At 39.5% G+C, this 14,545-nt stretch overlaps 1 protein-coding gene across 1 annotated transcript; it reads right to left on the bottom strand.

The window, feature by feature from the left end:
- Positions 1-1,453: 1,453 nt before the first annotated feature.
- NTPCR (nucleoside-triphosphatase, cancer-related) lies at positions 1,454-13,147 on the bottom strand. Its single transcript, XM_026846487.1, has 5 exons — positions 13,108-13,147; positions 12,036-12,198; positions 10,889-10,979; positions 7,950-8,159; positions 1,454-3,295 (listed from the first exon to the last, which is right to left on the bottom strand). The coding sequence occupies exons 1-5, from the start codon at positions 13,130-13,132 to the stop codon at positions 3,227-3,229; spliced, it is 558 nt and encodes a 185-aa protein (XP_026702288.1). The 5' UTR covers positions 13,133-13,147; the 3' UTR covers positions 1,454-3,226.
- Between the last annotated feature and the right edge of the window lie 1,398 nt (positions 13,148-14,545).

The raw sequence follows: 14,545 nt of genomic DNA, 5'->3' as shown, positions 1-14,545 counted from the left end.
GCTGAATTTTGTGCAGCTCATTTTAGAAGATCAGAATTACCAGTGAAATTCTCCTGAATGTAATAATCATTTTCTCATCGATGCATGTTTTTCAACTACCCAATTATTGCCATATTTAGATTACTCCCTAGATTGGGAGCTGGTATTTAATTACAGTGTTTCACGAGTGCTTGTACATCCTTAAATCTGCAACAGACATACTATTTTAATTAACTTTGCAGTAGGTCCAGTGTTAAAGATTCACCTCTCTCATTCAGCCTTCTCAGAGTTTTACAAGTCAGAAATTGTCTAATACATGATGAATAATGCAGGCCCTGTTTATTCCATGCTGTGCGCAATTTATGTTGGAATTACAAGCCTCCTTGCCAAAAAGTCCTTGATTCTTGGGCTTCAAGAGAGTAATTGGTACCTCATATTCTCCCCGTTTTTGCACCAATTAAAACCTGCAGGTGCACTAATGTTATCATCTGGAATCTTGCTGGTACACCAGAGGTTATTTTCACCAAATGTGTGCTATTAGTAAAATCAGCCCATCAGGGGAATCGTGAATGCTCTGTTTGTTGTTACAGTGCTCTCAAGGCCTTCCAAATATTTTACTAGTGCAAGACCAGACAATAAATTTTTATCTCTAAAGTAAACACAGGGTGTCATAAAAACTAAGTTCAGTTGGAAATACTACTTTCTCACTCACTCAATGTATATTTGAAACAGGCAAATCATTTCTTCAGGACTGTCTCAGATTTAAAGGCCAGACATGACTGTTAAGGTCATCTAGGATCTCCTGCTAAACACAGACCACAAAATTTCTCTTTATTTCTCTTGAAAAGCACTCTAGCTCAGAGAGAAGATGGGCTTAAAAAAAAAGAACAACAACAAATTAAAGACTCTCACCAGTCTTGAGATAAGGAACAGAAAGCAAGAGCCATTGATGTCAGTAGCAAAAATACCCTTTGATTTAAAAGGGCTGATACTTCACTCACAGTTCCAGTGAAGGACAAATCCACCTCCATTTTGGAAGTTTTTCCAGTGACTAACTACCCTCACTACAAAAGGTCTTCCTTGTACCATGAGACAATGGCTTAAAAGTACTAGAAGCACCTTGGTCAAAAGTTCCTCAGACATTGTTACGATTCTTTCTCCTTTTTTTTCCAGTCTATTAAATGATAGGACTACAGCAGACATCATGGTGCTATATGCAGGGCAATATATCTACTTTTATGATGAAAAAATAACACACTAAGTGATGAACTCCCAGTAATACTGGCTGAACTGGAATTTGGAAAACTGAACTCTGCCATTACTCCTGAAGAAACTCCCCTCCCCAGCTTCTACAAAGTGTCAAATATCTCCATTTTATTTTAGTTTTAAAGGTTAGTCCTCATTTAAGACTCAACTGCAGTCCCACTAAAACCTTGCTAGACTTTAGATAATTATTTAATCATTGAAAGAACTATTTTTTTGCAGCATATTTAACAGCTTAAGAGACTTAACACTGAAACAGTAGGATGTCCCACACTTAAGCAAAGAGGTTTCTGTTTGAAAGTCTATGGCACATAGCCCTGAAGTTTACTTTGGTCCCAAGTCCTTCACCACCTCTAATAAGATATCTTGTCCAAGTAAGATGCCTGAAGTAATTGATTAGTGATACCTTCAGGACACAGCCTTATTTTGCAAAAAGCAGCCAGAAGCTGTACATTCTCAAAGGAGTGGGACCCTATAAGGAATTTTCTTTTTCTCAAATACGATGAAGACGATACTACCATCCAAATGGATTTGGGCAGAATGGTAGCGTAACAGGGTAGTCAGGGAATAAGGCCATTCTTTAACGTAGCATGTACCTCCTACCATCTGTGGAGGGGCAATGTTTGTACCAGACCCTCCTTCTAAAGATAGGAAAGTGAAAGGACATTCCCTCCATGCTCCCAGTTGTTTCCAGGGCACCTGTAAACATGCCTTTCCCCATCCAGTCCCCTACAACTTTGGGTGTCAGTTTTACAGAAATAAGTAACTCAAATGATATTTGAAAATGCCTTTAAATAGTCTGCTCCTTTTAACAGTTGTTGAACTGAACAGAAAAAAGTTGAGAAATGACTGAATTCTTAACAACTTTTTACAGCCAGAGATGACTATAAATTGTACAATAATCATGTGTGCACCTGGGAGGGAACTCTGTTTTCACAACACACAACACTGATTAGGTGGTAGCACTTCTCCTGAACACAGCTGCACACCTCACAGGGAAACACATTGTCTAATACTCTCAAACACTTATTTCACCATTAACCATTAAGCATGTACAGAATTGAATAAGGAAAAATCCCAACCAAACAAAAAGTATTAATAAACATAACATTGTAAAACCCATATGGACAAATGCAGTATTAAGTTGATCCTGACTTAATAACCTTTGCATGAAAAACACAAGTGAAGATTTGACTGAACTTCATGGACTTGAAGATTTATATATGTATTCTTTTTAAGGGGGTGAGAGGCAGGATTGCCATTGGAAATGAACCTAAAATGCAGCCCTCAATAACTGTCTGGGCCACTCAGGACAGGGTAAAGTTGGTTATTTTTCCTCCTGAAGTGGAATTCTGTAAATGCCACTTGGGACTACAGGAAACTTCCTTGAAATTCTAGATAACCCCTCTTATACTGCAACTGGAGAGAGAGAGGTGTCTGGGGGCAGGGGGAGAGCATCTGCTTATTCCTTGTACCTCATGAATCATCAGCACCCATGCTGAGACACACTTGGACACACCTAAGCTGGGTCACTGACAGCAAAGATATTTCTGCATAAACTAGGCAGACCATACGTTTTGGGCAGAATTCTTTCTGTTACACCAGGGCTAAGTTCCAGATACGGAACTGTTCTCCTGGCAAAACAGTCCACACTCTGAAAGACTAAGATCTCAAACAGATTTGATAGTTAATTGCTTTTACATGGTATAACTAAGATCAGAGTCAGACCACCTAACTTTCAAATACCCAGATTAGAACTGGATGTTAACTACGCATCTGTTCAATTTTCTGAATGGATCAGCTTGTGAACTGAATAAACAAGAATCATGTTATCTCATTTTACCAGTTTTACCTTATTTACCCTGAAGGCTCCAATAAAGCCTCCAGGGGCTAAAGCAGGAAGGAAAGATTCCAAAACATCCGCAAAATGTTGTAATACTTTGTTAAAATAAAAGCTTTTGTGTTTACAGGGAAGAAAAGGTCTTCATTTTCTGCAGGATTCTACAGCTGCCAAGATGTCTTGCAAAATGCTGTTTCTGTTTTCCTTACTAACCTAGAGAAAGAGAAATTAAAACTGATGTAATTTGATGAATAACCTCTGTATCAGTGTTTACTTCAAAAACAAAGCAGAAATTCAAATGCATTTCTTTCTCAGTGGAGGAATGTTGAGTGTCAAGCACCTGCCACCTTCTGCTACTGAAAACACAAGCTAAACCCACAAACCTGCATATGTAATTGAATATTCAGTGATCTTTTTGATTTAATTACCCATGGTTTTTTGCAGTATTATTCAGGGCTTGAATAACCAACAAGAATCACTCAAAGAACCAGCATGTACTTTTGTCATTACTAGAAATCCTTTTCAATTACCAAATATAATTTTCCTACTATAGAGTTCTTATGCCTTCAGTACTTGAAAGGGCTGTATTTATTTGCATGACAGACCTAGTCAAAAACATCTGAAATGAAAAATATTAAAACATGCTTAGCAGCCCAACTCTTTAATCCAAGAAACCTTAGCACTGCAGGATAGAAACACCTTGTAAAAGAAAGAAGACTACTTGAGAAAGCTGGTGGGCTTTTGTAGCACATTGAGGTATGCCTTTCATTGACCAGTCCATGGAAATGTTGGGCTTTAAGACCAGTACATGTGAAAATCCATACAGTCCCGTATTTTGCTGGGCCCATCTGCATTGCAGCACATGCAGATTACTGTAAACTGCCAAGCAAATGCTAGCACTTGCTAGTCAGCTCAGCTCCCGGCTACAGCAACAATAAAGCACAGAGCTGCAGGGGGCTGGGCGGATAAATTACCCCTTCTTGATAGAGCAGGTCCTGATACAGAACCCAGTGACCCACAGTGCCAGGCATTCCTAACTCAACCAAAACCTGGGGAGATGGCTGGGGTGGTGAGAGAGTTAACAAGCAATTGTGAAGTGTCAGCAAAAGCCTCATTTTAAAAAGCCTAAGAAATTTTTCCCACTGTTCAGATCCCTGCAGAGAGGGCAGGAAGAAATTAGACAAAGACAGATGAGCCAAAAAAAAGTAGGGGTGTTCATATTTTTAACAAAGTTTGAGAAATGCTGTTTGAGGAGGAAGGAGAGACACCGCACTATGGATGGCATAAAACTCTGCCAACAAGGTTTCACTGCATTCCTTGCAGCTGCATTTAAGATCTGAGCACAAGGGTTTGTATCCCTTCCAGTACTACAGTCAATACTAAATAGTAGAAATTATTATCATCATCACCATTTTTCTTAACTAGTTGACAGCCCTACCTGAAGAATTTGGACCTAGAAGTCTACTGCTATTTACAGTCACAGACATCCTATCCAAATGCTGGAAACCAACACTAAAACCTAGAGATGGTGGTCTCACCCACACCACTTGAATTCAAGACAGCAGATCAACATCGGACTGCTGAAAAAAGGGAATGAAAAATGTTGCTGATTTTACTGAGTATCATTCCAAGCCTATTCTAAGATAAACAGAATGCCCCACAATAACAAAGAGAGCAAGACAACAAAGAATGGAATTGCTCTTCAGTAAGGCTATTGAGAGCCCCCAAGGTAAACAAGGCATAGTGCACAGATCAGCCAAACTCTAAATCTCACAGCAAGTGTCCTGATATCCTGACTTTCAAAGGACCTTCTAAACATTTAATAGCTCTTCCCACTGTCTCACAGCCAACAGAAACAATACTACATTTTATCTATCCCTTTTCCATACCTACATGCCAGAAGTCCAGTGAGAGTAACAGAGAGAAAGTGCCAAGTGCTGGGAAATTTTCACAACTGTTTTACAAAGGCTGCTTGATAGATAAGTCTCCTCTTAAGATCTGGATACATTCTGTGCAGGCAGCTTTCCCAGAGAGAACAAATCTCCCCGTATCTGTACTGAATGTACAAACAGATGGGTACATTTTTAGACAGGGAGATGAAAATAACGGTAGATGCTGCTTATACTGAGCATTTAGGTAATTTGGAGGAAACTACCACCTAGACTCTTGCCAAGCAGGCAACAGTAGAGGACAAAAGCTTTCTTCCCCTAACTGTTAAATGCACCCTCAAGAAAAGCCCTCTTGTACATACAGTCTGTTCAAATGGAACCTTTTCTTACTCTGATCCATTTAACTTTTCTTTCTTAAAAGGCATGGGTTTCATGGAAGCAAAATTAATAGATGGGAAAATGGGAGAAAATGAGTATGTGGCAGCTGCTAAGAATAATCTGATCCTATTTATGACACTGTGTCTGCAAAACCACACAGACCCGGGCAGTGCAAAAAGAGCCTCTGTAGTTTCCCTGGAAAGTTTAGTTCTCAGCAAAAGGGAATTGGGCAACAATGAAAAGAAAGGTGTTAAATATCAGAGCTCCTATAGTTAAGTGCTCTAAACATAATAAACATTTGGGACCAAATGCTCAACTGCTTTTAGGGCATCGGGGCCTCTTTACACCAACTGAATGTTTTCAAGACAGAAGGGACTGTCAAACCCCAAACAGCTGTCTCTCTGCACTTAGCGTTAAACACCAGAGCTGTCCTTGTGACACTAAGAGAAGGATGAGAAAACTGCTGCGTTACTTGAACGCAGCCTAACTCTGTAGTAAGTAACAAAGCAGGCTGAACTTTTTTGGAAGGTAGTCAGTCACCCAATTCTGCACACTTCCAGTCATCATAAAAGTTAATAAGAAATTACTGACCATGAGCTATTTGGGCACTCCAGGTTCTCATCATGCCACAGCCCTTGAAGAACATAGCTACGGAGCCAGTATTTACTTCAGCTAGTAACACCTCTGACTCCCCGTGGGCACGTTCTGTTCCTGCTCATGTACATGTTTTAACTAGCTGGGCAAGAGCATGTATAGCATGTCACTGCAGCAAGCAAGACAGATGCTCTCCTGCATGAGACTTTAGCATAGCAGGTCTCTGCCACCTTGGAACTATTGCAGTCTGTCACACATTTCACACCCGTGCTTGTGGCTAATGGATTAACTGGAGAACTCTACTTAAACAAAGAAACCTGCATGTCCTAAGCTCAGCAGCATGAACAGGATGGCTCATTTTTTAGTAAAGGGGTTTTTTTGACAGAAAAAATTGCTCCATTGAAGTTTCAGGCAGACTTTTGCTGGCTGTAGTCAGTACTTAAGTGAATTATACATTAGCAGACTGATACAGGTAACAACCCAGGGCCGAGTGGCACATGCCCTCAGAACATCACTGATAATAAAAGAGATAGAGGAAGCCTCAGAAGCTTCCTTGAAAAGCCAAAAGCTGTTTTCTAGCACTCCATTTTCTCCCCTGAGCAGGCCAAATGCACACTATTGCCTTGCCATGACTGCAGACAAAGCACTGAATGACTGTTACATTCAGTGAGGCATTCTCCATTCCCTCTCCTCAGACCTACTGCTGTAAAGCAAGTCATATAAAATTCACATTTACATGCATCCCCATTCAGTAACCTGACCACTAATACACATCAGCTTGTCAGTGGGAAACTTGGGGTTTTATCTCCAAAAGCAAAGGTAGGAGTTGAATGTTTACGTGTGGAAAGGAATCTTCTATCATCTTTGCTCCTAGGATGACTTTAACACTTAATTAAACAGGAATTTAATTTGAAAAACAGAAATTTAAGATGATGATGGGACCACCAACTGAAAGAAAGCTGAAGAAATTTTCTGAGCACTGCAGTTTTATTAATTTCAATTTGAAGATGAAAAAAGAAGATGGAGACTTTGCTTTCTCTGCAGTAATTAAGATCATTCAGTATAAAGTTGTTGAGATCGTGTTTTTTCATTCCTCATTCACTTGGATGAAAACAAAGTATGTATTCTCACTGTGATGTGCACCTGACAAATAACAGTATACTGCTCTATTACCCCTGTTAGTAAGGCAGGATGTGTAAGTCCCACTTCCTGAATGTGTATTTTTATAGAGATGCACAGTTCAGTTTTGGCTATATAGCTTCATTCTCTACTACAAATAGTACACTGAGCAGAAAAATAAATCAAAGGAGTGGGGGCTGTATTTAGCTTGTGAAGCATCCAGGACACTTGGAGACATTCAGAAAACCTCAGGCATGTACTCCTGTGAACAGGCTTTGTTTTGTTGTGATGTTTTTGAGAAACTCCCCATAACTGATCAGAAATGCACTTTGAGGCCCTAGTATTATGAAAATTATGTCTATAAAAATAACATAATGAATTCCAAAATTGGTTCACTGACTCCAGAGAAAGTACACTCCATTTACAAGTGTCTTTCTTCTAGAAATCACTTCTGCAAAATCCACTGCTGCCTTTTTTTCCCCTTTTTTTCCTTCCATATGAATTACTGGTAATATTTCTGCAAGCCAGTCTAAAAAAATAATTTAAAAATCTGAACGTACTTTAAAAGATTCAACTCTTAGGAATAACGAATACTTATAAGGCAATAATACTACAGCAAGAAAACCTTTTAAAACAACTATATCATTACTTCTGCAGCCCCTCACAAGCCCAGCTGTGTGAGACTGCCACAGTAAGTGCCAAATGCAATTTTTTTTTTTATAAGGTGAACACCTGCCCATTAAGAGTAAAATGGAAACTAAAAAACTTATTTCATACAAGCTACCCACAGCTATCAATTGGTAGTAACAATTGTTTTTTAAACAGAGCCAAATACAAACCAGCAACCTAGAACAAAGGGCTCTTTAAGGATATTAAATATTACTTACATTAAACACTTTAACATCTTTCCGACTTCTTATTTCTTCAACAAGATCCAGTGGCTTTCCCTTAGGTATTGGAATAGTTCCAAGCACCACAGTCTCTGAGCCAGTCAGTGTTTGACGAACAGCTTGAATAAAAGCCTGGCTGAAGAGCTCCATTTTACCAATCTCATCTATAACACAGATTTTTTTCTCTGCATCACTGCCATGGTTTACCTGTGGAAAAGTGCATCAAGAGACTGTAAACAACACAGAACAAGCACCACAAATAATTCTATGCTAATAAAAGAAATACCTTCAAAAAAACCCCAATTCAATTGTAATGCTGGTGAAGGTGGAAGAGTCAGAGCTGCTGCTGGTAACTGACAAACTTATAAATCTATCATTTCTATTTCAGCACAGATTTTTTGAAAGATGAAAATATATGTACAGCATAAATAACAACTACAATACAATAGGAAATATACAGAACATCAGTTTTCCTTCAAATCAGAACTCTTACAGTAGTCCTATAAGAGCTATTTGACAACTAAGAACTTCACTTTGCCTACCAGCAACTCTCAGTCAATTTGAGGGACAATTTTTCAAAACTCCACTCTTCCCATCAAATTAAGCATTTAGGATAGATCAACATCCGCACAACACAAATATTAAAAAAAAAAAAAAAAGACCTGCATTAAATCTAGCTCTGGAAGTTTCTTCTCCTGTACCTTAGTCAAAGGAGGGTCAAAACTAGCATTTCTCTCAGAACTAGTTTTCTTCAAAGATATGTGGATAACAACAAAGCTGTTTCCAAGACTCTATCACATCAGAACAGTTATCTTCCATTTCTTTGTCAAGATATTGCTTATTTAATAGTTCTAGGCCACCCCTGGATTGTAAGGTAGGCACCATACTATTTACCAGGTTTGTGGTTTGTTTGCTTCTTTCATGAAGTGAATACTGTGCTAAACAGTACTGTGCTGCTGATGGGGAAGTCTAGGAGAGAACACAGGTAATATTGCCACTGAGGGAAAGGCAACTTGGAAAGCGAAGGAACTATTCAACAGAAAAGGAAGTGCACTGCCTACCCTCTCAGGAAAAGTAACTGAGAACTGTACTCCATTATTTATAAAAGTGAGGAGGAAATCAACTGAAGTCAAAACCTCACTGTAGATCCATGAATATATACCGATACCAGTCATATTATACAGAACCTAAAAAAAAGGGAAAATAAATGTTTTGCCTTGTGAAGGCAAAGTATTTGCTTCTGGGAAAGTGGAAGAACTGTGTAACATGCGTCCTAAAATATATTCAAGCTAAGTCCTGCTGAATAGCTGTTTTATCTAAAATTCTTTCGTAAATCAGTGAGCAAAGAGAGAGCATTTTGCTTTGAAAAAAATCCTCAGTCCTGCCTGGTAAATTTTCCAGAACCAGAAAGATCATCCACTGTAGGATCTACTCCTGTTTTCACTGGAGTGAATGAGATCCAAGCCAAGAGCTGAAGCTGTCCCGAAAGCTAAATGGGCACATGCCCACTCTGTGCTGCTCTCTGATCAAACCAGGCCATACCTATGACTCTCCTGCCCTCATTCTTCATTTGTCTCTTCTTGTTTCAGTTCTGTAATCTTCCACACTCTCCTCCTCTCCCATTCTGTGCCACCTACATGCATGACAACATTCCCACAAACCAGATTAATAGCGCTTTCAACAAGAACAGGGCCATGCACTGTCCGACCCTGCTGGCCCCTTTTCTTCTTCTCTTCGCTCTTCTCTTCTACTTGCAGAAACCCATAAAACAACGAGAGAAATTCAACACTGCTAACACTCTTCTAGCAAGATCTCTCCTAGACTTCACATTACTGCAGCAGTAAAAGGATTCCAAGTACAGTGCTGGCTTAGTGAAGTCTTTTTTATTAAACTATGCTTCTATTTACTAACACAATAAATCAAGTTAAAGTGAAATTAAACATATAAAAATTGTCCCATTTTATTAATATTTCCTTTCTCCCTTGCTCCCACCATCTCTGCTTCCCTACTCTCAGACTGTTCCCTTACAAAAACAAGAATCAGATTCTCAATGTCAATTTTGGTCCTTGTACCTCTTTGGTTTTTTGTTCTTTTGAAGTTCATTAAGAAGAGTCTTCTTCCTTGGTCCCTTGAGCTTTGGCAGTGTAGAAAACTCACAATAGGTTTTTTTTTAGTGGTACAGTTCAGCAGCTGCTGTACACTGCTTGTGATATGTTATTGCCAAAATCAGATCTGTTCTTGTTTAATTTTGGAGAGGGGAAAGGTTGGCGTGAGAGAGGGGGAGAAGGAAAAAGGCAGTAACAGAATGTTAGAAGAATTGGAAAGTGACTGTGTAGAAAGTCTTGTCACAGTTAAGAGCATTCCTTCTGCAGCAGGCTAAATCCCAAATTATCAGGCTGCTATCATCAGTTAAAACCTACCAGTCTGCAAGTACTTATACAGTGGTAATCAAAAATAACCACTAGATTCAAGAAACTAATGCTTCTACTGGAAGAAGGTGGGAATCAGAACAAGAGGGAGAAAAAAAGCTGTAAAGAAGAAAAGCAGCAGCAAAGGGCTTTTTCCTGGACCCACTGACTCCACCCAGTTCTGCCTGGTAAGCCACCCATACATTTTGTTTGCTTTCCAATATGCAAGACAGTGGCATAGGAAGAAACCTCCTCTCGGTTATCTCTCAGGCCAAGGAAGTCTATTTCACAGGATTATGTCAGATCAAGAATGACAGGGGATTGCAATCTCTCCAACACTACAATAAGCACAAGAGAACAAGACAGATTTGTTCCTCCAGCTTCCTGATCCTGAAGTCAATCAGAATCAGCAATACCCAAGAAACAGGTCATTTATTAATATCAAAAAATAGTGCTCTAGAAGGGCCTTCCAATAACACTGATTATCATAAAACATCCATTTTTCAGCAGCTTTCACAGAATACTTACATTTCTCAGCATAGGTAGAACCAACTGCTCAAATGAAACAAGGTCTACAACATACTGTCCAACCCGATATTCACGTCTTGAAGAATCCGAACTGAATTTGAAAAAGAGAAACACAAGTCCTTCTAAGTAATGAGTTTAGTGAGAATATACCACAGTCATTTCAAGTGGATTTATGAGAAATTATTCTCATAAGTCAAATCCCCTTAGTTCTAAGAGGACTCTAAACCATCCATTCAGTCATACTGCAGATAGCATTCTTTCAGATAATAAATATACCATAAGCTACCTTCACAAATCTGTAAGCTCAAATTTGAAAGTGTTCAGAAGGACAATAGGATCTAAACACCAGCAGGTATATTTACACTGAAATCAAAATACATGCCAGCAGTTCAGATCTTTGAATTTGGTAATGTGACACTACAGACAGCATCACAGCAGTAGCCCAAATCTCCGTATGGGCTGCAAAACCCTTAAACAAACTTGGAAAAAACCTCAGTTTTCATGTGCTGCATCACACCATCCTAGGTGAATCTTCTTTATTAGCAGCATGCAAATTATTTAGTCAGATCAACTGTATCTGAACGAGGTGCAGACTAAGTCTTGCACAAAGTGTGAAAAGCCAAGTTTAGTGAACCAGGAGAGACTGTGAGCCCCTCTGCACTTCAGAAGCCTCCCTCAGTGGGGCTCTGAAATCCTCTTTTTCTTAAAATTCACATGTGGGTTTTGCAGGCCAGTCAGTGGCTCTTTAAAACTATGTTATATGCAATTTCCCTTTTATTTTCCACTTCTGTCTCCATAAATAAGCTGGTGGAAACAAAAAATCTTCCTCTCTGCCAACAATACAATAAGCTACTTACTGTACCTCAAAGAGACTTGACCTCACAATAAAATGCTCAGCAGTGCTTCCACTCTATCTGCTGTAAAATAGGCAGTAAGAGAGAAGACCCTTCCCTAGCACATCTTCAATATTTCACTATGCAATACACTCACTGTCTACATATACAATACAGGTATCAGCCAAGACAAGAGAACTGAACAAGCCATTCATGTGCTGGAAATCACCTTCTGGAGGCACATTTTACATGCTGACAGACCGAAGCAGAAGCATAAAACAATAAGCCATTTACAGTTATTAAAACCTCAGTACCTGACTCTAGATAAAGGTCCTCGTTTTCCAGACAAAGTGACAACATCAAAGCCTGTTCTCCTGCCACCTTCTCTAACTTCCTCTGTGTAAAATCCATCAATGGGAATGCCTGAAGATTTTAGAGCTTGAGTGACTTTCTGGATCAAAGTAGTCTTTCCAACCCCTAAAAATAATGAAGAAACAAAATGCACACAGGATTAATCCTCCCTTACACTAAAAGCTCATTTTTGAACACCACAGTAATGATTCACTTCATCAGGAACATTGATTACTTTTTAGGTTTGCAAATTTATTTTTTTTAAAGGGTAGGAAAGAACAGAAGCACGTTTTAAAGTTCATCCTGTACTGACACTGTAATGTTTTATTAGCCTTTAAAAAGTATCTCTACAGTGAAGTCACAACAGAATGGTACAAATATCCCAGGCTATCACTGAACTTGTTAGCTTAGATAGTGGACAGGAAGGCCATAAAGCCTGCCCCAAGGCAGGTAAATACGAGAGCCATACTGTTCCACAACTGATACCCACCCAAGCTAGCTGGAAGACTGACTCATGACACTCCCTTTCTACCACTTCTATTCACTACCTTTTAAAAACAGAGCTGAGTTCATCCTCCTTTTAGATCATAAGGTCAAAGCTGATTGCCATTACCAGGAGCCTAATTGTCTCAAAGGACACAGTACTTCTACTGATGTCCTAGAAATCAGAAGCACCCCCTACCCCTGAGATATCAAGTCCTACGTGGCAAAAATTATTTCCAACAACAAAAGCATGCTTCTAATGGTAACTGAAGCAAGAGAGGTTTTGACTAGATAAAGGGAAAAGCTTTTTTATCATGAGGACAATCAAGCTAGAACAGGCTGCCCAGAGAGGCTATGCAGCCTTCATATTCTTTGAGGTTTACAACTCCTGACAGGATAAAGCTTTCACCAACTTGGTCTGGCCTCATAAGCTGACCCTACTTAACACCTCCTGAAGTCCCTTCTCACATGAATTACCCAGTGGTCCTGTAACCCATTTTTTTTACCCTAGGACAGATCCTCCAAACCCTCGCCAACTGATGTCTGATGTACCTTCTACAATGTGAATGTTGGCCATGTTCCAGATGTCCTCTCAGTTCCCACAAAGGAGCTATTTCTTCTCCTTTGCCACTGTACAAGTACATCCCTTGACAATTTCCTTTTAATCTCAAATTCATCACATCTCACAAATTTTACTGTTATCACTTCATTTTTAATCACTGCTGTAAAAAAATGAGAAGACAGAAAATATCCTACAGAATAAACCTTCACATTCCTGAAGACAAGGAGTACAGACCAAATGTGAGTTGCCTGAAAGGTGCCAACAGAAATCATTTCAACATGCACATACCAAATTCCTCCCTCAGATTTTAAGCAGATCTAGGAACTACTTTCTTAACAGTCAATATCAATGGCAGAATATTCTGTGGCTTCAAGGGCACCTAGTCAAACTATTAACCAAACTTTTCAAAACTGAAGTCAAAGGGATTCCTGGCATTTGAAAAATAAAATGACAAACGTGGCACCATCAGTATCTACCACATTCCTGAGGCCTTGATTCTGCTAAGTGAATTTATATTAATTTGGCTAAGTAGATTTGCTATCTCTAATTTGGTTACCTTTATTCAGTAAATTGCCAAAGAAAGTAAAAATCATTCAAACTAAGCTTAAGAAAGCTTAAAGTTATACATTTAGCTAATCAGAACTGTACATTCGACTTCAGTGAAATGAACAGAGACAAGGCCTAAGCAGGCCTAACCACTGTGTCTCCCAGAGTGCTGCCTTTATTCAAGTGGATGGAAAGGCAGAATGAAGTGGGTGGAATGTATCACTATCTCAACCTAGCAGTAGCATTTTAAATTAATTCTAGACAAGACAGCATCTGCAAAAGGTTCACAGAAAGGAGAATTAGGCCCACTGCTTTACTTCCTGACCACAAAAGAAAGCTTTGCAATCTTAATAACTGGTTTATTTCTTTATCAACCTTATAGTTCGACCCTCATGCTATTCTAGCTCCATTCTACCTCCACAATAATCAGCTTCTACCACGATGTAGTACACTGCTTCAATCAAGGCCTGCCCATCTGGGATACTAATTATTACCCTATAACTTGATCATTACTTAGGTTGGAAGCACTAAATCACTACAATTAGGTCACAGAAGAGATGAATGCTGAGAAATTACTAATGGCTGCAGTTTAATTGAAGTAGGATTAGTTGTCCAGGGTTGGGTTTTGGTTGGGTTTTTTTTTTCCTCTCAGCATTGAACTGTAGGGCAGGAGCCAGGGACAGAGCAGCAGCGTCTGGAAACGTGCATGACATGGGATAAAGATCGAGAGCTAAAATGGAGCTTTATTAGGAAAAAATTAATGAGTACAGCGGCTCTGACCTCAACAGGTGAGCAGCTACAGGCCCGCACGCCGGCAGCCGGGGTTACCTCGCAGGCGGCTGTCGGGCCCGGTTGCGGCGGGAGGCGCTCCCGGGGCTCCGT

This window comes from Athene cunicularia, assembly GCF_003259725.1.
Source record: "Athene cunicularia isolate RWA chromosome 3 unlocalized genomic scaffold, athCun1 chr3_part1, whole genome shotgun sequence".
NCBI lineage: Eukaryota > Metazoa > Chordata > Aves > Strigiformes > Strigidae > Athene > Athene cunicularia.
This window is presented reverse-complemented; position numbering and strand designations above follow the sequence as displayed.

What these genes read in the sequence shown, in the direction of transcription:
- NTPCR (XM_026846487.1), bottom strand. Translation starts at nt 13,132, where the DNA reads ATGGCCAACATTCACATTGTAGAAG. An exon ending in CAACATTCACATTGTAGAAG is followed by an intron (nt 12,199 to 13,107) that starts GTACATCAGACA and finishes CATTATTTTTAG; the next exon opens with GGGTTGGAAAGACTACTTTG. An exon ending in TTCTACCTATGCTGAGAAAT is followed by an intron (nt 8,160 to 10,888) that starts GTAAGTATTCTG and finishes ACTTTTCCACAG; the next exon opens with GTAAACCATGGCAGTGATGC.